At 44.8% G+C, this 23,414-nt stretch overlaps 1 protein-coding gene across 1 annotated transcript; it reads right to left on the reverse strand.

The window, feature by feature from the left end:
* LOC147864159 (uncharacterized) lies at positions 1–2,279 on the reverse strand. Its single transcript, XM_087319724.1, has one exon. The coding sequence runs from the start codon at positions 2,275–2,277 to the stop codon at positions 1–3; it is 2,277 nt and encodes a 758-aa protein (XP_087175850.1). The 5' UTR covers positions 2,278–2,279.
* Between the last annotated feature and the right edge of the window lie 21,135 nt (positions 2,280–23,414).

The raw sequence follows: 23,414 nt of genomic DNA on the forward strand, positions 1-23,414 counted from the left end.
TTAATCGGAGGAGGCCAATGTGGAGGAGGATGAGGAGGCGGCGGAGGAGCGAGAGTTGTTGTGGTTGTTGTCGGTGGTGGTGGTGGTGGTGGCGGCGGCGGTACATTCGGCGCACATGTAGTTACAGTGGTAGTGTTGGTAGACCTTGGCTTTGAAGACAAGCTTAGGGGAGATGAAGCCAGGCATGACCATGAATTGGACCTTGGGGGGTGGGGGGCAATGGGGGCAGGCAGAGGCAGGAGGAAGAGGAAGGACAGGTTGGACGTAGAGAGGGTGAGCGTCCATGCCCCTGGCCACGCGGATGATGTGGATACATGGGTTGCTGGCATTGGCCAGCCTGTGCAGCATCCACACGCTCTTGGCGGCTCTGAGGAAGGCCTCCATGAACCTGTCCCTCTCCCCTGCCTTCCTGTAGCTCATCCTCCACTTCCTGCACATCCTGGCCACCTCCTCGCTCTTGTTGACGCAGTACCTGTGGAAGCCGCCGTCGTAGGTGGCGCTGTGCATGGCCAACGCATCCTCCGCGTCCACGGCCTTGATGGTGAGGTACTCGTGGAACCTCACCCCCACCCTCGCCTCCTGATCCAATATCTGCGTCACCCCCGTGTCATCGAAGCTGTCGTTCTCGAAACACCGGAACATCACGTCGCATATCCTTGCCTCCAGCGCGTAGCTGGCGTGCACCTTCCGGTAGAAGACTGTGTTGGGCTCCATGTCCGTCAGGGTCTTGATGAGGCTGTATCCGGAGAGGACCATCTGTTGCATGTAGACACGGCAGAAGAGGTTGATCTCTGACCGGCACCGGAGGAGTGCGGCTTCGAAGAGGAGGACGATGTGGTCGGGGTCTGGGACTAAGTGCGGCGATCGGTTCCCATCCAGGGATGTTCGGATGAAGTAAGAGGAGCAATTGGAGATGTTATCCATGGACCTATTATGATCCGAGGGAGGGGTGGTGGCTGCTGCCCCTGCCCCTGCCCCTGCCCCTGCCCCTGCCCCTGCTCCCATATGAAGGTGGATGTTATGATCAGAGGCTGTAGGCGCATGTGCTTCGGACATGGTGGCGGTGGCCGCCGCTGCTGCCGATGATATTTGTGCATTAATAGTTTCAGGGTTATTCACGAGACAGTCATAGGCTTGCGCTGCCAACATCCCTAAGTGAGATTGCGATGTTGCCACACCATTAGTGCTGCTGTTATTATTGAAGGGAGGAGGCAGAGCTTCGGAGTAACTGCTGCAAGCGTTGGGTATAGTTGGTGGTGGGCCACCGAACACCACCTGATGATCGCTGCCAGTCTGTCCTGCAAGGGGATGGTGATGATGCTGCTGGTGGTGGTCAAGCTGGCATTCCACCACCGCTCGTTGTTGGCGTGAACGCCAGTCATGGCTAGGGTTGACGGCAGCAGCAGTTCCATTTCCAGCACTCAGGCTGAGGCTGAGGCTGAGGCCACCGTTGGACGTGTTCGGATTGATGAGAGGGGAGGTTTGCGTTGAATTGTGCATGGAGTTGATGCTAATGGTATCGTGGGTGGTACAACTGTATCGCTTCTCCAGGAAATCGTTCTCTTGAGAAGCCAGGGCGGCTTGCTGCTCCATTTGCCATTCCCACATGTCCCTTGTCTCTTCTATCGCCGCCAGGGCTTCTAATTGTAAGGCATGTTGATGGTCGTACTGCTGTTCATGTGGTCTACATGGAGGATGCAAAACAGAAGATGAATTAGCAGAGGTAGAGTTGAGTGTCAACGGTTGCTTTGGCCTACAGAGGCAAGCCAGTGCACTGCTTAGTAGACCTCCTCCTCCTCCTCCACTTGAATTATTACTGTGATGACGATGATTATTGATATGATGATGACTGTTGCTGTGATTGGTATTCATGTTTGATCTATGCAGATATAATTCATTGCTATATTGATCTCCACCAGTTACAGTTCCAGTGCCAGTGCCAATGCCTCCGGCCCCACCTCGGGTCACGCCATGTTTCCGGTCGGGTAGATTGATATGAAGTAGCTCTGGACCACTTCTCGTTAATGTGGATTTAGGGTTTGCATATACATGATGAGAGCGATGTGTTGACATGTGGTGGTGGTTATTTGTGTAGTGATGGTGAGAAGAGGAATTAGTTCTTCTGTGAGTATTGCTTGGATGCGGCTGATGAGGGTTAGGGTTAGGGTTAGGGTTAGGATGAGTAGTAGATGGATATGGTTGAACTGAAGATCTACAGTGGTTGATCCTGAGAGAAGCAAGCTCTGAATAGAGTGATCCATCTTCATTAGCATCCATGGGCAGAGTCTAGAGAAAGGCAGACAAGAAGAGAAGCAAAGAGAGGAGGAGGAGGAGAGAGCGCGGAGTTAATAATATATAACAGCAAAGAATCAGAAGCGTGTGTGTGGAAAAGAAGGATGAGCTCTGAAATGGTGATCCTTTCTTAGACTGAGAGTTTAAGGGGGAGCCAAAAAAGAGAATGGCTTCGCTTCTTCCTTCTTCTTTCAACTCATTTGCAGAGCAGAGCAGAGAGTCTTGGTTTTTGTTGTTCATTATATTATTCATATTTTCTTTTCTTTGTTCGTGGTTTATTCTTGTCTTTTATCCATTTTCTATTCTCCTTATTTGTCTCATATGGCCTCTTGGTTGGCGTACGTGTGTGTTCGCATTTCCTCTCTCTATCAATTTATTTTCATCTCTCTATATTACTCACTACTTTAACTGCTGCCGCTACTCTTAGGGGGAGGAGGGAGGGGCTGCTTCATCTCCTTAAAAGTAGAGAAAGAAGTTGGAGAACATTACTTCTCCCTATTTAAAGCGAATGTATAATAAAAATATATACTTGTTATTATTTTTCTTTATCACTTATAGATATTGTATCTTAGATGGTGTATATAATCATAATGATAATAATAAGAATAGTAGTATTTTATATTGATCTCTATACATAGCGTTCTTAAATTGATTTATTCACAAATTGGGTTTAATAACCAAGAAACATACTCTTCTCTCTCTCTCTCTCTCCAATTTTCCTGACTCCTTTTAAATACAAATAACTCTTTTAAGTCTCTCTCTCTCTCTCTCTCTCTCTCATTTAAGAGCATCGAGCTTCAATTTTAAAAGAATCCAAACTCTCACTAAGTGTGCACTGTGACTGTGTACCCATCCCATCCTCCCCCTCCTTACATGCTTCGGTTGGGTTCCTAACTTGGAACCTTACTCCACCGTCCTATGGACCTACGGATGTGACCCTAGGGGGGTGACTGTAGACCCATGGGTCAGTCAATTCCACATCGATGAGTAGTATTTGTCGGTCGCTGTGCGAGGAGCTCTTTAGCTTCGAAATCTTCCTCTCACAATCCACCCATCTACGTGTGTACACATTGTTGCTCTTCCTAGTTTCTGGTTCTAAAGTATCATTATCCTACTCCTTTGGCATCAACCACACGCCGAGTATATTTCTCAAATGAACACAATTGGACCTACTCCAAAAGCATGAGGTACAAAGGTTGTATTTTTCGCTTCCGAGTGGAAAATGCTCCCGAATGAGCATATGGTTCAATAGAAGGTGCAACACTCACGACATTATGAAACTTTTGGGCTCTTAAACCTGAGCCTTTTAGGAAGTTAAAATGGTCTAGAATTCAATCTCTCAAGTTTCAACCAATATGAAACATGCTTCCATCGGAGAACCTTTAAACTTATCTTCACAAAAATGGAAATAAGTTTTCACATTACAACTCCAACGCTGCCCGCTCATCATTCTAGGATCTTCTTAATCGTATATTTTTAATGATATGTCATGTAAGATGATTTTGCTAACATGGCATTTCCTACAAGGCCAAATTTTGCCAAATTGTTGCACTTCAAAGTATTAACTATTGTACTTGGGAAGCAGAAGGTGATATTAGATTTTTGATTTGTACATAAGAAAAGGATTTGAAAACCTTGCATATATGTGATGATTGAATCATGTTTAAGCTCATATGAAATATGCATTGTGGATGTAGATAGATGTGTCCTTGTTTATACGATCGAAGATGTGTACTTGTTTATATGATCGAAGATGAAGATGTGAAAGGACACGGTAACAATTTGAATGGGATGTTTAAGCATGAAAGGTATAGAAAAGCACATAGGATAGGCGAACCAGAGTATCTTTCTTTGCTTAGAACACATGTAGGTGTGTACTTGTTAATGCTCAGCACAGATGCAAATGTGTACTTGTTTCTGGATAGATTGGATATGGATTTCACACTTGAAAAGTACGTGAAACTTGTAGGAACACATGGTTAGATATGAGGGACGGTGTATGTTTCCTTATCCACATGGATGGCTAGGACTTATTTAATGAATAAAATCTTTGGTAGTGTTACATGATCTACAAATGCATTGAATCCTTACTTGGATTTGGAGAGAGTTTTTTTTAGTTTTGGCTAGGACATTATCTTCGTGTCTCTACAAATAATTATGTGTATGTGACGTAATGCATAACATATTCTCGAAGCTAATGCTATTTGAAGATCTCGATAAATTTTCATGAATAATCTTTTATTATGGATGATTTAACAACGAGGTTTCCCTCTGTAGTTCTATTGTGGAAATATTTCAATATGTAAGATTATATCATTGCCCTACAATTTGAAACATATAATGTTTCGTAAATTGATGTTCCTTGGTGTTTTTGTCGAATAATTTTTAGTTCCATTAAAATTGCGTCCTTGCCCCAAAAACATCCAATGCTTCGTAAATTGGTGTTCCTTGATAGTTTTATTGTGAAACTCTTTCTACCATTAAGATAATGTCCTTGCCCTACAATTAGAAATTTATACCCTCCAATACTATACTCGCCATGAGTGTTCAAAAAGTTCAACAATATAATTTTGTTGACTTACAAACAAGGATCATTGATCATGATGTTCGCGAATATGTCAATTAATTAAAGATCTCAACAAGTTTGAGAAGCGGAAAATGATGGATATTAGTAACATGCAATATAATAAATGATCCCAAGAAAAGAGAGGGCTTACCTTATATCGATTCCACAATATATGTTAATGAGATTAAGAACCTTGAGAAAACTAAACCCTTAGCATTTAGGGAATCTCGAGACCTTGCATACAAAATGAGATCATGGGTTGTCACAATGAGGGAGCACATTTTTGTTGCATATTCCCTTAAACCATGTTTAAGATACCACCACCTTGTCAATGTCGCGTGATATCCAAAAACACATAAAGTTGTCTCGTGGGGGTTCCTTGGGGTTATATTTAAGGGCATCAAATTAGCCTAAATTTATGTGAAGCTTTGGGAATCTCATATTAGCATGTGTGAATAAGTGCAAACTAATTTGTTGACCATGGTCAATGGAGAGTCATTGAGTAGTTAATATACTAGAGGGTAACCATTAGCTTTTGCGACTTAATGCACAATAGGAATATTAGAAAGTGTTTTAAATATTATTAGAGGCTAGTAATTATTAGTCTTCATGCAAATAAGCATGGCAGTGATACTAATATGTAGTCAGATTAGTATTTTGCTTTGTTTTATATCTTCAACCATATTAATAATGCATAAACAAGTCAAATGTGTCTCCTTCAATATACGAGGTCTTTGTAACCTTGGTAAATGGAAATTATTTTGGAACTATATTACCTCTTCTCAAGCAGATGTAATTTGTGTTCAAGAACATAAACAAGTTGAATTCAGTCAAGTTGGTACATTTCAAGGTTTTGACATCTTCTATGCAGGTCAAGGTACAACATTTGGAGTGCTTATGATAATAAAACATGAGCTAAATCCTACGGTTGCCTATAATGATCAATGTGAGAGGTGGATGGTTGTGCAATGCATGATAAATGGCGAGACATATGATTTTGGTGGAATATATGCCCCGAATGCCTCAAGGGATAGAGCTTTACTTAGGCAAGACATTTGTGCTTATCCATGGCCACAAAATACATTTATATGTGGAGATTTCAACAACTCTCCAAATGCAGGTGATAACACTAGTGGGCACTCACATATGTTGAGAGAGGAACAAGGTTAGTGGTATAATATGCAAAGCTCATTGGATTGGGTTGATTTATGGCAAATCACACACCCACGTGTTCATGGTTTTACCTTTCATCACACCACCTACTCCGCAGACTATGCAAGGCTTGATAGATTTTATTTGTTGCATGCTAGTCAATATGAAAATTTCACATGTACAATGCATATAGATCATGCTTTGCAGTTGTTAGATCATGTTCCTGTTTGGCTAGACCTTGATTGTGGGAATCATTCCTATGAAGTGCCTCTCCAAAGGAAGAGACTTATGCTCATTAACAACAACTACCTCAAGCATGAACTCTTCAAGAGGATGGTTTATGGCATAATACCTCCTCTTTATGTAGAAGTCAACATAGATGTTGATATAGCATGGGTATATTTTGTATGTATAGATTACAAAAAAAATACAAGAGTATGGGAAGTGGTATGTCTCAGGACAAAGAGATGACACTCAACAAGCCAAATTTACTTGTCAAGCCCTAACGAAGTTAGCACATAGAAGATCTTTGACTTTACATGAAGAGGATACATTGTGTATGGCCAAACACACATTGATGCTACATGACAAAAATAAATTGGAAAAATGGCAAGTTAAGTCAAGACAAATTCCATTGAAAGAAAAAGGATGCTCTTCTAAATCCTTCTTCAAAAGGTTGCATCTAATACACCAAAGGGAATCCATTAAATTCATCAAAATTGGTGATGGTTTGTGGACTACAAACCGACTTGAACTAGCCAAGGAATGTGTAACTCACTTCTCTCACATCTTTGAGAACAATGTCATTGTTACAGATGAAGTTAGATAGGCTGGAGATACATTCTTGTCACTAGTTCAACCCACTATTTGTGTTGATAAAGCTATTGCTTTGGATGCAACATTCACAATGGACGAGCTCTTGGAGGCTCCAAAGGGCCTTGGGAAAGGCAAAGCGCCTGGTTGGGATGGTATTACGTTAGAGTTCATTGCAGAATTTTGGGATGTCCTTAAGGATTTAATCCTATCTATGGCAAATAATGCTTGGCAACAATGGGATATGCCAATCTCATGGAAAGAAGGTTTGGTCAAATTAATACCCAAAAAGAAATTGTGTGAATCTTTTTCGGATTGGTGATCAATCAGTCTCATGCCAGTGATCTACAAACTTATTGCAAAGATAATTGTTAATCATATTAAGGACACTTTGTTGGGATGCATACATGTAAACTAGTACGGGTTCATTCCCCGAAGGCAAATTACAGATAATATTGCTAATGCTTATATTGGAATGGAGTATGCCAAATACACCAAACAAGATGTATTGCTCATGCAAATTGACATTGAAAAGGCCTTTGACACCATCCAATGGGATTTTGTGGCAGCCACAATGGTCAAATTAGGATTTGGTCCAAAAATGTCTTAAGTAATCTATTGACTTTATGGGTCTAGCATATCTTCATGCATTATTGGGGGTGAATTGACAGATGCATGGAGTTTAGCCAAATCAGTATGACAAGGTTGTCCTGTAAGTGCATTGTTGTATGTAATTGCAACTCATCCACTACTATTGTACCTGGATCTGTTAGGAAACAGGTCCCTCCGAATGGGAAGTGAGAAGAACAGTGTTGATGAGCAACTCGACCGAGGTCGATAGGCCTCAGCCGAATCTGGATGTGGAGTACCCGGCAACGGAAGACCCGGTGAGAACCGTATGTGGAGTACTCGGCAACGGAAGACCCAGTGAGAACCGGATGACGAGTACCCAGCAAGGAAGACCCGGTGAGAACCTCTCATCGGATGGAAGGGACATATATGTAAATATGTTCAGAGAGCCCACTGGGGCAAACTTAATAGTTATGATGATAGAGTTATTGGTGTAACCTTTGTACAGTGCGTATAAGAGAGAGAGAGAGAGAGAGTGACATACAGAGATTGTGTCTCTGTTGTAACCGCCGCTAGGTGAAGATTGTGAGCAAGAGGACGTTGCCTCTATGCTCCATGTTGTATTACTTTATAGAGTGATAGTTTGGAGTCTGTGGACTCCCGTGGTTTTTCCCTCTCAGGGTTTTCCACGTTAATATCTTGTGTATTCTCTTTTTGTTTTGTTGACTTACCTCCATTCCCATTTAGTTTGTGGTTATTTATTTATTTATTTATTTCGATTGTCATCAAGTGATCTATGCTTCGGTTGTTGTCGGAGATTAATCCACGTATTTCACGTCAAATTGGTATTAGAGCGAAACGGCACAAAAAAATGGACGATTCGTTGGGAGGCATGTTCAAGCTCACCGGTTCCAATTACTCAGTGTGGAAGTCGAAGATGAGGGACATGCTCGTGGTTAAAGATCTTTGGCTGCCGGTTCAGTTCGGGGACAAGAGACCGGACAAAATCGATGCCACGATATGGGAGGTGATGCACATGAAGACAACGGCGTACATACGGTGCTTCATCGACATGAGTCTATACAACAACTTCAATGAAGAGAGCAAGGCTCATGAGCTCTGGAAGAAGATCGACATTATGTTTCAGAACAAAAATGCTGTTAATCAGGTTTCGATATTTTGGAAGCTAGTAAGACTCTGGTACCAAGATGGCTCCAGCATGGCGGAGCACATGAATGCCTTCTAGGGCTGATCCACCAGGCAACATCATTGGAAGTACCTCTCGCCGATGAGGTACTAGCACTACTCTTGCTCGGTTCCCTCCTAGATAGCTGGGAGACGTTGGTTGTCACTTTGGGCAACGCCAGGCCGGAAGGGAAACGGTTATCCCTAGCAAGAGTGAAGTCGAGCTTGCTAGATGAGGAGGTGCGTTGAAAAGACAAGGATATGAACTCCGACTCCAAAGCGCTCATTACCGAATCGGAACGCGGAAGACAAAGGAACCGTAGTCCCCACAACCGGGAGAAGTCGGGGACACGATCAAAGTCAAGGGGGAGGCTGACCTGCTTCTATTGCGGCAAGCCGGGACACTTCCAGGAGAACTGTCGGCACTTCCAAAAAGACAAGGAAACCGATGGTACCGATTCGAAGCGGACACCGGATCGGAACGATAAAGACCGGAGGGGAACGGACCGGAAGGGAACGACGGCAATTGCGGCAAGTGAAGAAGAGTTGATGCTCATCACTGAGGAGAGTGAGTTGAACCTTGCCGACGACGAGACAACGTGGGTTGTTGATTTCGGAGCGTCGTTCCACCTTACCCCGGACCGTAAATACTTCTCATCCTACACAGCCGGTGATCACGGTTGTGTCCGGATGGGGAATGAAGGTACATGCCGAATTGTCGGCATAGGAGACATGTGGTTGACAACACCAACTGGATGCAAGCTGTTGCTGAAGGATGTCCGACACGTTTCGGAGGTTCGACTGAACCTGATATCAGCCGATCGGCTAGATGATGAAGGCTACACGGGTAGCATCCGGAACGGAGTCATGAAATTTAGCAAAGGGAGCCTGATAGTGGCTCAGGCCCGGAAGGTCAACACGCTGTACCTGATGAATGCTCGGTTATGTCCGGAAGAAGTGAACGTGGCTTCCGACACTGCCGGTGAGTTGTGGCACAAGAGATTGTGTCACATGAGCATGAAGGGGATGAAGAGGCTTGCCGATGACAACCTCATTCCGGTGAAGAACGTGCATCTTGAGAGGTGCACCAACTGCCTAGCCGGTAAGCAAAACCGGACCTCCTTCCGATCAAGGCCACCGATGAGACGTAATGCACCACTGGAGTTGGTGCATACTGATGTGTGTCAAGTGGACACGAAGTCACATGCCGGATCGCAGTACTTCGTGATGTTCATAGATGACCACAACCGGAAGCTGTGGGCCACACCGTTGAAGACGAAGGATCAGGTGCTATCCGTCTTCAAAGAGCTCCACGCGAGAGTGGAAAGAGAAACTAGCTGGAAGCTGAAGGCGGTTCGAGCAGATAACGGAGGAGAATACCGGGGGCAGTTCGAGGAGTACTGCCGCTCGAAGGGAATCCAGCTTGAATTTACCGTGCCGAAGACGCCGAAACTAAACGGCTGACCGAGAGGATGAACCGGACCATAATGGAGAGGGTCCGGAGTATGCTGATGTATGCAAAATTACCCAAGACGTTTTGGGCTGAGGCACTGTCGACGGCGACACATGTGATAAACAGATCACCCTCAATACCCTTGGACGGAGACACGCCGCAGAGAGTATGGACCGGTAAGGAAGTGTCCTACCGGCATCTGAAGGTGTTCGGGTGTCTCGCATACGTGCATGTAGCTAAGGACCGGAGAGGAAAGTTGGATCCAAAGACCCGACCATGCATATTCCTCGGTTACGGAGACGATGAGTTCGACTACCGAGTGTGGGACCTGGCCGACAAGAAGGTATTTCGGAGTCGAGATATTATCTTCATGGAGGACAAGACGCTTGTCGACTGGGAGTCGGAGAAGAAGATAATGAACTCTGAGTCGACCGGTAAGGATCAATTCTACGATGAGCAGACCCAACTGGCAAGAGACTGGTTAGCACTCGATGAACCGGCTGGTGACGATAAGGAGACAAAACAAGCCGAAGAAGAAGGAATAGGTGAAACCGGAACCGGCCAAGACCCCGAATCGGATTCGGATGAAGAACAAATAGAGGAGCCGGTTGCCGAAAGCCAAAGACGGAGATATCCTCTCAGAGAGAGAAGGCCCCCCCAAAGATTTCCAGATGAAGAGCATGTGCTGCTGACCGATGAGGGGGAGCCGGAAAGCTTTGAAGAAGCGAAGGACACCGACATATCCTTCTATCAGACATTGCCCAACTCTTGTCGGAGTTGCAACTTTCGAGCCGTGGTGCTTGCAGTGAAGACCTTCTTTAGGTTTCCCCAAGCTTCCTTTAGCATCTTGGCATCCCGAATATGGCTCAATAGTTGAACGCCGACACTAGAAGCAAAGTAGTACATCACCCTGCTTGCCTCTTGCTCCCAAGCTGGAAAGTCCCTGTGTGCCGCATCAAGTGCCGTATCGTTAGCTCCATCGACATAACTCCAGTAGCCATGCTCAATGAGGTATTGATGCATCTTGTACGACCAAGGTGCGTAGTTGGTTCTATGGAGCTTCTCCGTCAGGAGCGAGCTAACCATTCCTCGGTCCATTCTCTCCTTCTTGTTCTTTACCGGGCGTTATAGTTTGTCTGTAGAGATAGCTTGTCGGCAGTAGAGGTTCTCAACCCTCTCGCTCTGATACCATGTAAATGAAAGCATGTGGAAGTGTAGACAAATCGGCTTAGCCAGATAACAGAGTCACGCAGTGATGAAGCTTCTCCGTCAGGAGCGAGCTAACCATTCCTCGGTCCATTCTCTCCTTCTTGTTCTTTACCGGGCGTTATAGTTTGTCTGTAGAGATAGCTTGTCGGCAGTAGAGGTTCTCAACCCTCTCGCTCTGATACCATGTAAATGAAAGCATGTGGAAGTGTAGACAAATCGGCTTAGCCAGATAACAGAGTCACGCAGTGATGAAGGTTTAATGGAAAGCTTGAGTACATGAGAGAGACAGAGAGAGGAAAACAAAAACTTAATTCAAAATAATAACGCTCTATACATAGAATGTGCTTAGAGAGCACTTTTATACAAGTCTGTACACGGATTGACACAGGTACCATAAGTACTTGGATGGTCATAAATGAGCCTCTACACTAACTCCAAGGAATATGCTACGTACTAGGCTCAGACCATAGGTAGCCAATGGCCTACCGGTTCACACTATTCCGGAGTACGATCCGATCAGGATACCAATCTATCTAGACACCGATCTAGGTACTTATCCGGTTCTCCGTTCCGGCTCTGGCTTATTCAGCCGATCCAGATTTGGTTGAGTTTGGCCGCTCAACACCTATATTTGGGATATGGGTACGACATATTGTCGTCGTCTGTAGCCTGTACCGATGGTGTCGATGGGCGGTCATTTTCCTCCTCCGGTTGTCGTTCTATTAGTGTTTGCACGTGGTCGTTGTCTGCCTCTGGTTCTTGTTCCGGATTCCTCTCTTGTGCCGGTGGTCAGTATCACAATTTCCGACTCTGGAGTCGGCGTGTGTCATGTAAAAAGTAGGGTGTAGAAGCTTGAAGACCTAACCGACTTCACCGGATGTTAACAGAAAATATACACAACTTTAATGGAAGTTTCAAAACACAGAGAATACACGGACGAGACAGAGAGAGCAGAATAGTAAAACTCAATTCAAAATAATAACTCTCCGTGTACATAAAATGTCCTATAGAACACTTTTTATACAAGTCCTTAAAAGGATTGACAAAAGTATTGACATGTACTTCAATGCTACAGAAAATATACACAGGTTTAATGGAAGTTTCAAAACACAGAGAATACACGAACAAGATAGAGAGAGCAGAACAGTAAAACTCAATTGAAAATAATAACTCTCTGTGTACATACAATGTCCTACAGAACACTTTTTATACACGTCCTTAAAAAGGATTGACAAAAGTATTTACATGTACTTCAATGCTCATATTAGCAACTGATACAAACTCCCATATGCCTACGTACTAGGCTAGATTCGTAGGCCTCTAATGGCCTACCAGTTCTATAAAAGTTAATATGCGGAAGCTTAGATAAACCGGCTCAGCTGGATAACAACAGTAAAGAAAAAATGAAGGTTTAAAGGGAGCTTGAGAATACACAATACACGAGAGGGAGAGAGAGAGAGCATAACAGAACAACTCAATTCAAAATAATAGCACTTTGTACATACAAATGTCCTATAAAACACTTTTTATACAAGTCCTTAAAAGGACTGACAGAAGTATTAACAAGTACTTCAATTCTCATACGATCGACTGGCACTAACTCCAAGGAATATGCCTACGTACTAGGCTAGGATTGTAGGCCTCTAACGGCCTACCGATTACAATCCATCTCTGATCCGGCTCTTGGTTCCGGATACCTATCCAGTTCTCTGTTTCGGATACCGATTCGGCTCTGCCTTATTCAGCCAATCCGCATTTGGTTGAGCTTGTCTGCTCAACATTCCCCCTTAAGCTCAACTTGAGGTCGGATCGGGGTGTCAGTGTCTGCCGGTCCTTTCCTCCGGCTCCTCCTGGCATCTTCCCCCCTTGCTCGTGCTCCTTGACCCGTCCGTTCCCGCTTTCCACGACCTGTCTGGTTCCACGCCTCTCGACCTTCTCGGTCGGCTTGTTTGCTCATAAGACCCATCTCAGGTTTATCATTGATGCGACTTTGGCGCTTCTTGACCCGTCGGTTCCTCTGTGTCAGTGTCAACTTCAGCTGCCTTCTCGTCCGTTTGGCCTTTAGTTGATTCGGCTTCACCGAATCAAACTCCTCTTCCGAATGATGTGCCTTTGATTCGTTCGAGCTCTTGTCCGAATTGGCTATCTCCAATTCTTCTTCAACCTCCAAGCCCTTCACCACGTCGGACCATGTCCAGGTCTTGGCCTTCTCATTCCGGTCGGCTCTGTCCTTCTTGACTCTACCGCCGTCGCCACTTGTTTTGACTTGTTTGGATGTGCCGACTTCTTCAGGCGACTCGGCTCCACTTTTCTTCTTGTCTCCCCCTACTTCAGTTGTTTCCTTCTTTCCGGCCTTTGCATGTTTTCCCAGTTTCCATTCCGGTTTCGGTTCTCCCCTTCAAGTGCGGCATGCCGAGATGCTGAAGACCAAGCATCTCCGAAAAATGCTGCAACTTGTCCAAGCTGAGATTTTTGGAGAAGATAAAGGCAACTTGCCGATCTGTCCGGACATACTGGAGTTCTACTTTACCACTGAGGACCTGCTCATGCACAAAGTGGTAATGCACTTCTATGTGCTTTGTCTGAGCATGGACCACATGGTTCTTTGCTAGCTGCATGCATCTCATGTTGTCAGAGTAGATCGGGATCAGAGTCGATACTTCAATCTAGAGGTCTTGCAGCAGCCGCCGAAGCCAAATGGCTTCACAGGTGGCAATGGTAGCGCCCCGATACTCAGCCTTAGTGCTCAAAAGAGCCATTGTCGGCTGCTCCATGCAATAGTTGCGCTACCCAAAGAAAACATAAATCTGGATGTTGACCGCCGATCCGACGCATCACCGGCCCAGTCGGCATCTGTATATCCGACTGACTTCTCGGATATACCATGTCAGTATAACAGTCCCCAGTCCTTAGTGCTGCTAACATACCTCAGTATTCGGTGCGCACTGTCGCGGTAATCCGCGGTTGTATGTCGGATCTAGGCGGGACCACGGGGGTCATGGACTAGGAGGGGAGGAGTTGTTGGGAACTCGAATCCTCCGGAGCTTGCTGCGTTGCCGGGCGATTCAATCCTGGATACTCTCCGGACACGACCGGTAGCCACACGGGAAGTGAGGGAGTGCGCCCTCATCATTTCCGCCCCTTCCGCCCGTATGTACAAGGGGCCCAAAAGAGGCATGGGACACGGCCCGGTTAACCGCGCCCGCGCACACACTCTCACATATACACACTCGGTTACAACCGGCACCTCTACACCGGCGACCACACACACACCCGCTCTCGGACCCTATGCTAACCGGAGACACACACACACACACCTACACACGCAACGCTCGTTGCGATGCCAATTCCACACGGAGATGAAGAGGGAGCCTGCATCCTAGGGCCAGTCGGGGAGCTCCCAAGCTCGTTCGTGCGACGAGACCCTCGTGCAGGGCACGACTCTTCCAGAACGACCACCTCCTATCGCCAAGCCGCCTTCAGGGTAGCGCACGGGCTCACTGAACCGAGTTGGGTCTTGTGCGCCAAGGAGGGAAACTTGCCAATGAACCACCCAGCACACGAGCTCTTTACAAGCGGCGGAAGCCAATGCCCACACACATACAGACGTACCAAACCGTGGAGTACTGAGAACCAACAAGCAGGAACTCAGGGAAGGCACAGACAGTCCGCACGTTGCCCGCCACAACTAAACACGCCACCTATGCACGCACACAGATGACACCGAAACACCCTAACAGAGAATAGAGATCACACACACACCAAGGTGAAACCCTAATAGAGAATAGTGAAAGACGTTATACATAGAAGTTCATTAACACTAAACGGAACCTCAAAACGAGGAACAAAACTGTTTGGGACCCAACAGGTGGGAACCCTTGTATAAGAAGCGCACCCTCCCTTTTATAGAATAAGGTGAGGGTCGCGTGATTATGTGGGATAAATCCTGTGATACATGGGATCGTCCGTCCCGACTTTATTGCCGCTTGGCGTCATAAAGACACGCCCATTTCCCTATACAAGTTCTACAAGAGTGGGTGCACATGGCGCACCTTGCCGATTCCTCTGATATTCCCCGGTTTCTCACTATGGCCAGGAATCTTCACGACAGCGCACTAAAGATGCTCCATGGATGACTTCTACATGAATTGACTGATCTCTCCGACTGGATAGCTAATGTCGGGTCAGGTGATCGTTAAATAAATAAGGCTTCCGACAATTTGTTGGAACCGTTTCTGTTAAGAGTTTATTACTAATCAATAGAACAAAGTAAAGTAAAAGAAGGAAAATAGATTGGACAAAAGAACCCGTTCCACCATACACCCTCGAGCTATGATCTAGACATACCCAACCTACCACCGATGTCCCATACCGCCAGATATTAGGATGACTAATACCTTGGAAGAGATAAACACGACCGTTGAGACGAAAGCCTAGCCCGCACCACCAGTGTCTAAGACAGTAGCCTTCCAACGTAATGTCCTTATGAGGGTAGCTAAGCCTCATATTTATACCTTTTCCTAGGCCCCTTGAATAGATGTGCCTTTCTAAAAGAGTCTCCATTCATTGGTTGACCAAATCATGATAGTGCATGCACCTATCATTCCTTGTATCCAATCCCATTAGCCCCTTTTTAACATTAGTGAACATACCCTTCACTAATGTAAATATTAGTGACCTACCCTCACCAACGTTATGTGTACATAACATACTCCCCTACTTTAAAAGATTGCACTCTTGCAATATAAAGTGAGGAAATTGTGCCTTAAGAGTATGCTCGTGTTCCTATGTGGCATCATCAATAGTTTTATCCATCCATTTGATCTTGAATAGCCGAATCTCTTTAGAATGTAAATGTTTAGTACAAGAATTAAGAATTCGTTCAGGAACATGATGTTTGTAAGAAAAATCCTCTAATGTTACAAGATCTTGGATTGTGATGGTGTTATCATGAGAGCCTAAAAATGGTTTTAGACGACTGACATGAAAAATAGGATGAATACCAACGTTACGGGGTAAGGCAAGGTGATAAGCAGATGACCCAACTCACTTAAGGATTTTAAATGGGCCACAATATCGTGGGGCTAAATTAGCGCACTTGCCCGTAGACAATGACGTAGAGTCAGTAGGGACACACAAAATAACTTTTTGACCAATAGTAAATGCACGAGGATGTCTCTCCTGATCAGCATAAAATCGAGCACGAGCTTGAGCTGTCTTGACATTTTCTTTGGCAATATGCAACATTTGGTTCATGTCTTGCAAAAAATTGCATGTACTGTCTAATGTATTATGATGAATCATGACATCGACTGGGGCACGTGCTTGAAAACCATACACCAACATAAAAGGACTATATCTAGTGGATGTATGTTTAGAGCTATTATAGAGTAATTCCAAGATAGGAAGGTATTGCTCCCACTTAGAAGGGGTTTTTGCTACATAAGCTAGAAGCATGTCCTCAATAATTTGATTAACTCGTTCAGTTTGTCCATCAGACTGAGGATGATCTGCGGACTCATGCTCAACGTAGTTTCTAGTTTCTTAAAGACTTGAGTCCAAAAGTCACTAGTAAACTTGGAATCTTGATCACTAACAATATCCATCGGTAATCCATAAAAACGAAATAACTCATCAACAAATTGATAAGCCAATTGTTGAGCGGTTACCCTGGTTTTGGTAGGAATAAATCTAACCAATTTTGTTAGTCTGTCAACGACAACCCAAATGGCGTCATGACCCCTTTGTGTATGAGGTAAACTAACAATAAAATCCAGTGAGATACTTCCCCATTTGTTGTTGGGAATATCTAAGGGATGTAAACGACCAACAACTTTAAGTCGTTCTGACTTATTAATCTGACATTGTAAGCATTGAGTTACGTATTTATGCACGCTAGAGTGCATCTTAGGCCAGAAAAAAGTACTTGAGATGAGAACGAGTGTGCGTTGTATTCCAGGATGACCCACAGATGGTGCATCATGACATTCATGAAGAATTTTCTGTTTTACGTTTGGTAAATCTGGAACACAGACCTTTCCACTATGGTAGAGCAAACCATTTGTAATGTGAAAGGTCGCCTTCGAGGGTAGGGTGCTAGTAACGGCATCTAAACCAGATTCAGCTTTCGTCTAGTATTTTGAGAAATAACTGTCATCAAGGTATTTCCCTCAAAGGTGATCTAAAAGATAAGATTTTCTTTCCGTGAAGCTAAGCATGTTAACTTCTTTAATGCGACTAAGAGCATCTGCAACGGTGTTCATAGAACTCTTGCGATATCGTATGGAAAAATCAAAATCTTGCATAAGGTCAGCCCAACGGCCTTTACGACCAACAAGATCTGGTTGGTCACATAAATACTTCAATGATTGATGGTCTATTGTAACCACAAATTTATTTCCATAGAGATAGTGCCGCCATGTTTTAAGTGCATGTATTACCGCAAACAACTCTTTCTCTTGAACCGAATATCGAGATTGAGCAGCATCAAGCTTCTTACTTTCAAAAGCAATAGGGTGGACGCCTTGATAAAGAACAACACCAATAGCATAATCACTAGCATCGGTTTCGATTGAGAAAGGCTTAGAAGGGTCTGGTAATAGAAGAGTGGGAGCCTGACACACATGCTCTTTGAGTGTCTCAAATGATTTGTCAAGTTGTTCATTCCATGCAATCAGTTTGACAGACTTACGTGGATGACCTTTTAAAAGCTCAGTTAATGGCGTAGTAAATTTGGAATAGTTACGAATTGATTTTCGTAAAAATCCAACAAATCCTAAGAATGATTGCAATTCACGAATATTACAAGGAATGGGCCAAAGTTTAACTTTTTCAATATGAGAAGGTTCAATTTCAACACCATATTCCGTAATTAAATGACCTAGGTACACAATAGATTTTTGGAAAAAATCACATTTTGAATGTTTGCATAGAAAGAGTTGTCACGCAACTTTTGCAAAACAAATCGAACATGTTAAACATGATCTTGCAAGGTACGACTATATATAAAAATATCATCCAAGAAGACGACAACAAAATCATTGAGTTGATCTCGGAAAACGTCATTCATTGCTTGTTGGAATGTGGCTGGAGCATTAGTCAACCCGAAAGGCATGACTAAAAACTCATAATGGCCATAGCGTGTACGAAAAGCGGTTTTAGGAATATCATCCTCGGCAATGCGAATCTGTTGATAACCTGTTCATAAGTCAATTTTCGTAAAATATCGGGCCCCATGCAAACGATCAATCAAATCATCGGCACGAGGTAATGGATATGCATTTTTAATTGTCATTTTATTCAAATGGCGATAATTGATACACATTCGCCATGAACCTTCTTCTTAACTAATAGAACTGGCCCACCCCAAGGTGATTTACTATACCTAATGTGACCCATAATCAAGTATTCCTTAAGTTGTTTAGCGATCTCATCCTCTTCTAATCGACTAAGTCGGTAAGGTGGAATGCTGACAAGAGTAGCACCGGGGATGAGTTCAATTTGATGGTCCACCTTACGTTTTGGTGGTAAAGTAAGCGGCAATTCGTTAGGAAACACATCTTGAAAATCATCTAAAATAGAGTCGAGTAATTGTTGTTCATAATGTGGTAATTGTGCGGTGTCAATATTAAAATAATAAAATTGAAGCGCAGGATCAATTACACACGAAAAAATTAATGAACTAGAATACTCACTTAGAGATTTAGAAGACACAAGTAAACAAGAAGGAAGTTTGGAACATTGAATAAAATGTTTACAATTATTAAGTTTAAATGTGATTGAGTGATTAAACCAATCAATGGACAAAGAAGGGTTTTTATTAAAAAACCAAGGGTATCCTGAAATGACATCTACGGATTGTAGTTTCATAACATGAAAGTCTACCTTCTCCAAATAGGTATCTATTTGAATTGGCAGTTGACAAACAAAGCCGCTGATGTATTGAACACATCCATTTGCCATGTGAACTTGATAGATATGATCACTTGCGTTTATATGGAGTTTCATTTGCTACAGAAAGTGATCATTAAGAAAATTACTTGTGTTCCATTGATATACCCGACTCCTCGGAGTAAATCATTAGGTCCAAGTAAATGTGAAGGTAAAGTGCATTCACATGAACTTAGGTGGTTAGTATGAACTTCAACAACATCAAAAGACTCACCTGTGTGACTCATACATTTGTCTTGAGGAGGGGTGTTCATTGACTTCCTCTCAAGACAACGATAGGTATCCTTTGTGTGGCCCCGCTTCTTGCAATATGCACAGAAGAGGTTCAGTTTCTTGGAGTCACGGTCAAGAGTGTCATTGTATTGCTTACGTTTCCCAATGAACTTGACATTCAGATTTTTGGCAAACTCAGGTTTATTGTGGTTTTTCTTGGAAGTCCTATGGTACCGAAGTACAATGTTGACGACTTCCTCGAAAGTTGTGGGGTCCTTGTCATGGACAATCCAATGGTAATCCCCATTAGGAATACCATTCAAAAAGCAAGAAACAAACCATTTCTCACCTGTAGGTCCCGATATTTGGATCTAGGTCCGAGCATGATGCACATAATCCTCGAGAGAGGTAAATGGCTTACTCGACAACGTGAGCAAGTGTTGTGCTTGTTTAGTTTGAGAAGGTGGCTACAAAAACTGTTTCTTAAAAACATCAACGAAACCTTCCCAAGTCGTGGGTACGTTCTTTGCAGTCCTTAGGCCACGCCACCAAGCAGCAACTTGGCCACCTAACTCACAACTGCCATAACCAGTTTTACAGCATCGGGCTTGGGGTGGAGCTCAAAGTGAGACTCCCAACGACCAAGCCAAGTGCTAATGGCCTCCTCGGCTCTTTCTTCCTTATCTCCCTTGAATGGCGTTACTACGAAAGAAGGCTCACCTTCTTTCTTGAACTCAATAGTCAATTCTTGGAATTTCATTTCCAATGCCATATTGGCCTACCTCATTTCGGCCAATTGATTAAAGGTAGTATTGAGCAATTGCTCAACAGTGATCTCAGCTTGTGTGCGAGATGCAGATTGGAGTTGAGAGGTCTCGATCGGAGAGATTGCTCCAACAATGTTTAAAACTTGTTCCATAATGCAAGCTGTGGTTATGCAATATAAATAAGGAGGTTCAAAAAATACACAAGCAAAATGAATGCTTGAAATTTTGGTTGGAAGAACTTTACCAAGAAAGCATCTCACGTCTTTACCCCTCTAGACATATGAGATGTGATTCGAGATCTGATAACTATGGTAACACTATGGTCTTTTAAAAACCATGGGGGAAAACATAGCTAAGATGTCTTTCTCGGATCTATATCTTGAATAATCATGGCGGCTCCCCGAGGCTCAACCATGGTTCTAACATCAATGTAGTTTCCTAGTTAGCCTTATATTAAAATGCCAACCCAACATGTATTCATATGGTCGAGAAAGTGTATTACGTGAAAAAGCAAGTGCACTCGCAAGTAATATTCTAGTCTTGCGAGTAACAAGCAAATGTGATGATAGAAATGATAAAATAAGGCACTACCCATTAGAGGCAAGTAGTGACGAAAACAAGGGTCAAAAAACCCATGTGCTACCTACTGAAAAAACAATGTCACAAATAAATGGATGGTGCGAGGTATGCACATATACATCCAAATATGGTGGTTGTAATTTGCACAATTGTGACATAAGCCACAAATTGATACAAATGGTGGTGGTATTGTGCGCAAAGATGTTGTAAAAAGTAGCGTGCGGAAGCAAGTATGAAGACCGAACAGAAGGAAGAAAACTCAGGTTTAGTGGAGAGCTTGAGCTTTACGCAGTATATGCGGGAGAGACAGAGAGAGTGAGAGAACACACACAAACTATATTCAAGAACAACAACACAATCTCTATTCACCACACTCTATACATATGTGTGTTCAATGAACACTTTTATACAAGTCCTAGAAGGACTGACCGAAGTACTGACAATACTTCAATGCTCATTAAGAGCTCCTACACCAACTCCCAAATATATTCCTCACGAAATATCTTTCCTAATGCCCCCCTCAGCTTCTTCAGCCGATCCGGCCGATGTTGAGCTTGTCTCTCAACACTCCCCCTCAAGCTCAACTTGAGGCTCTTCGGGATCTTCGGGCTCACAACTCCGGTTCCTCCTGGCTTCACGCCTCGCTCGCGCTCCTCGACCTGTTCGACTCCACGCGCGTCGACCCTTCCGGTCGGCTTGTCTGCTCATGTGGCCCTCATCAGCTCTTCTACTGTTGCGGTGTTGACGCTTCTTCTGCTGCCTTTTCTTCCGCTTGGGCCTCGGTTGATTCAGCGTATCTGAATCAAACATCCGAACCGACTCGGCTTCCTCCGATCGGTTTTCGCTCTCGTCCGAGTTGGTTGTCTCCAACTCGTCTTTGGTCTTCTCGCCCTCGATGGCGTCATCTTCCCCATGCGTGCTTGGCTTCGGCTCTCTCCTTCGGCTGCTCCCCTTCTGTCCGCTTTTGGACTTTTCCGCCGGTCCGCCCTTGGCTTTTTCAGCCGATCCGAATTCGAACTCGACAACCGACTCGGTGTCGCGGTCTCCGCTCCTTTCCTGCTGCCTTGCTTGGTCGTTCGGTACTGTTCCCCCCCTCAAGTTTGGCACGTCGAGGTGACGAAATACGAGCGCACCTGAGAATTGCTGCAACTTGTCCAGACTAAGAGGCTTTGTGAAGATGTCGACAGTCTGCCGATCCGTCAGAACGTACTGAAGTTCGACTTCACCGGAAAGGACACACTCACGGATGAAATGGTAATGCACCTCAATGTGCTTGGTCCGGGCGTTGAAGACGGGGTTCTTCGCGAGTTGGATGCTGCTGAGGTTGTCGCAGTAGATCATCGTTGGATCGGACACCTCCTCTTGCAGGTCCTTAAGTAGCCGCTTCAACCATATGGCTTCGCATGTCGCGACAGCCGCTCCTCAGTACTCAACTTCGGTGCTCGACAGTGCAACTATCGGTTGCTTCTTACTGCTCCACGCGATCGCGGCACTCCCGAGGGAGAACGCGTATCCTGACGTGGATCGGCGATCGACGACATTGCCAGCCCAATCAACATCGGTGTAGCCGACTAACTGCGCGGCTGCACTGGTCCGATATAGCAGTCCCCGGTCCTTACTGCCGTTGACATACCGAAGTATGAGTTGCGCACAATGAAGGTGCTCCTCGGTAGGTTGCGCCATGAACTGACTGATCACTCCGACCGGATAACTGAGGTCGGGTCGGGTGATGGTCAAGTATATGAGGCTTCCGACAATTTGTCGGAACCTCGTCGGGTCACATACCTTTCCCGTATCGGGACGAGGCTTGACGGTTCTATCCAGAGGAGTCGAGACGGACTTACAGTCGGCCATCCCGAATTTGAAGAGCATACTCAGCACGTAATGACATTGGCTGATCAATATGCCTTCGGGGGTACGGATCACTTCGATCCCGAGGAAGTAATGAAGGTCCCCCAGATCCTTAATGTCGAACAATGCCGCAAGCTGGAGCTTTACGTGGTCGATTTCACCGAGGTCGGCGCCGGTGATGACCAAGTCATCAACATATAGTAAAATACTAACCGGTCCGAGTCGACTTTTTGGGATGAACAGGGAAGAGTTTGATTTTGAAGTGACGAAGCCCATCCAACGCAGTTGTTGCGTGATCTTCGCGTTCCAGGCACGCGGGGCTTGCTTCAGTCCGTAAAGGGACTTCTTCAGTCGGCATACTGCCGAGGAGTTCGTTTCAGAGTGAAATCCGGGGGGCTGTACCATGTACACCTATTCCTCAAGGTCACCTTGCCGGAACGCATTCTTTACATCCATCTGATGTAAGGGCCACCCCTTCGCCGCAGCTACTGCGAGCAAAACACGGACGGTCGCCATTTTCGCGACCGGCGCAAACGTCTCATCGTAGTCGATGCCGTGTTTCTGCGCGTAGCCCTTTGCCACTAGCCGAGCCTTGTACCGGTTGACCGAGCCATCGGTGTTGTACTTGACCTTGTACACCCACCTACACCCGATCGGCTTCACACCCTTCAGTGCGTCAACCAGGTCCCAGGTCTCGTTCTCCGCCAATGCGTGCATCTCTTCCTCTATCGCGGCACGCCAATTCGCGTCTTTAGCCGCTTCTGCGTAGCTCTCCGGCTCACGCACTTCCGCTACACGGGTCATGTACGCATAA

The sequence above is a fragment of the Azolla caroliniana genome, unplaced genomic scaffold (genome assembly GCF_043228905.1).
Source record: "Azolla caroliniana isolate FFs.n. ecotype wild unplaced genomic scaffold, voAzoCaro1.0.p SCAF_5, whole genome shotgun sequence".
Classification (NCBI taxonomy): Eukaryota; Viridiplantae; Streptophyta; class Polypodiopsida; order Salviniales; family Salviniaceae; genus Azolla; species Azolla caroliniana.

Bases quoted from the DNA above. Each gene is read 5' to 3' on its own strand.
- LOC147864159 (XM_087319724.1), bottom strand. From the start codon at position 2,277: ATGGATGCTAATGAAGATGGATCACTCTATTCAGAGCTTGCTTCTCTC.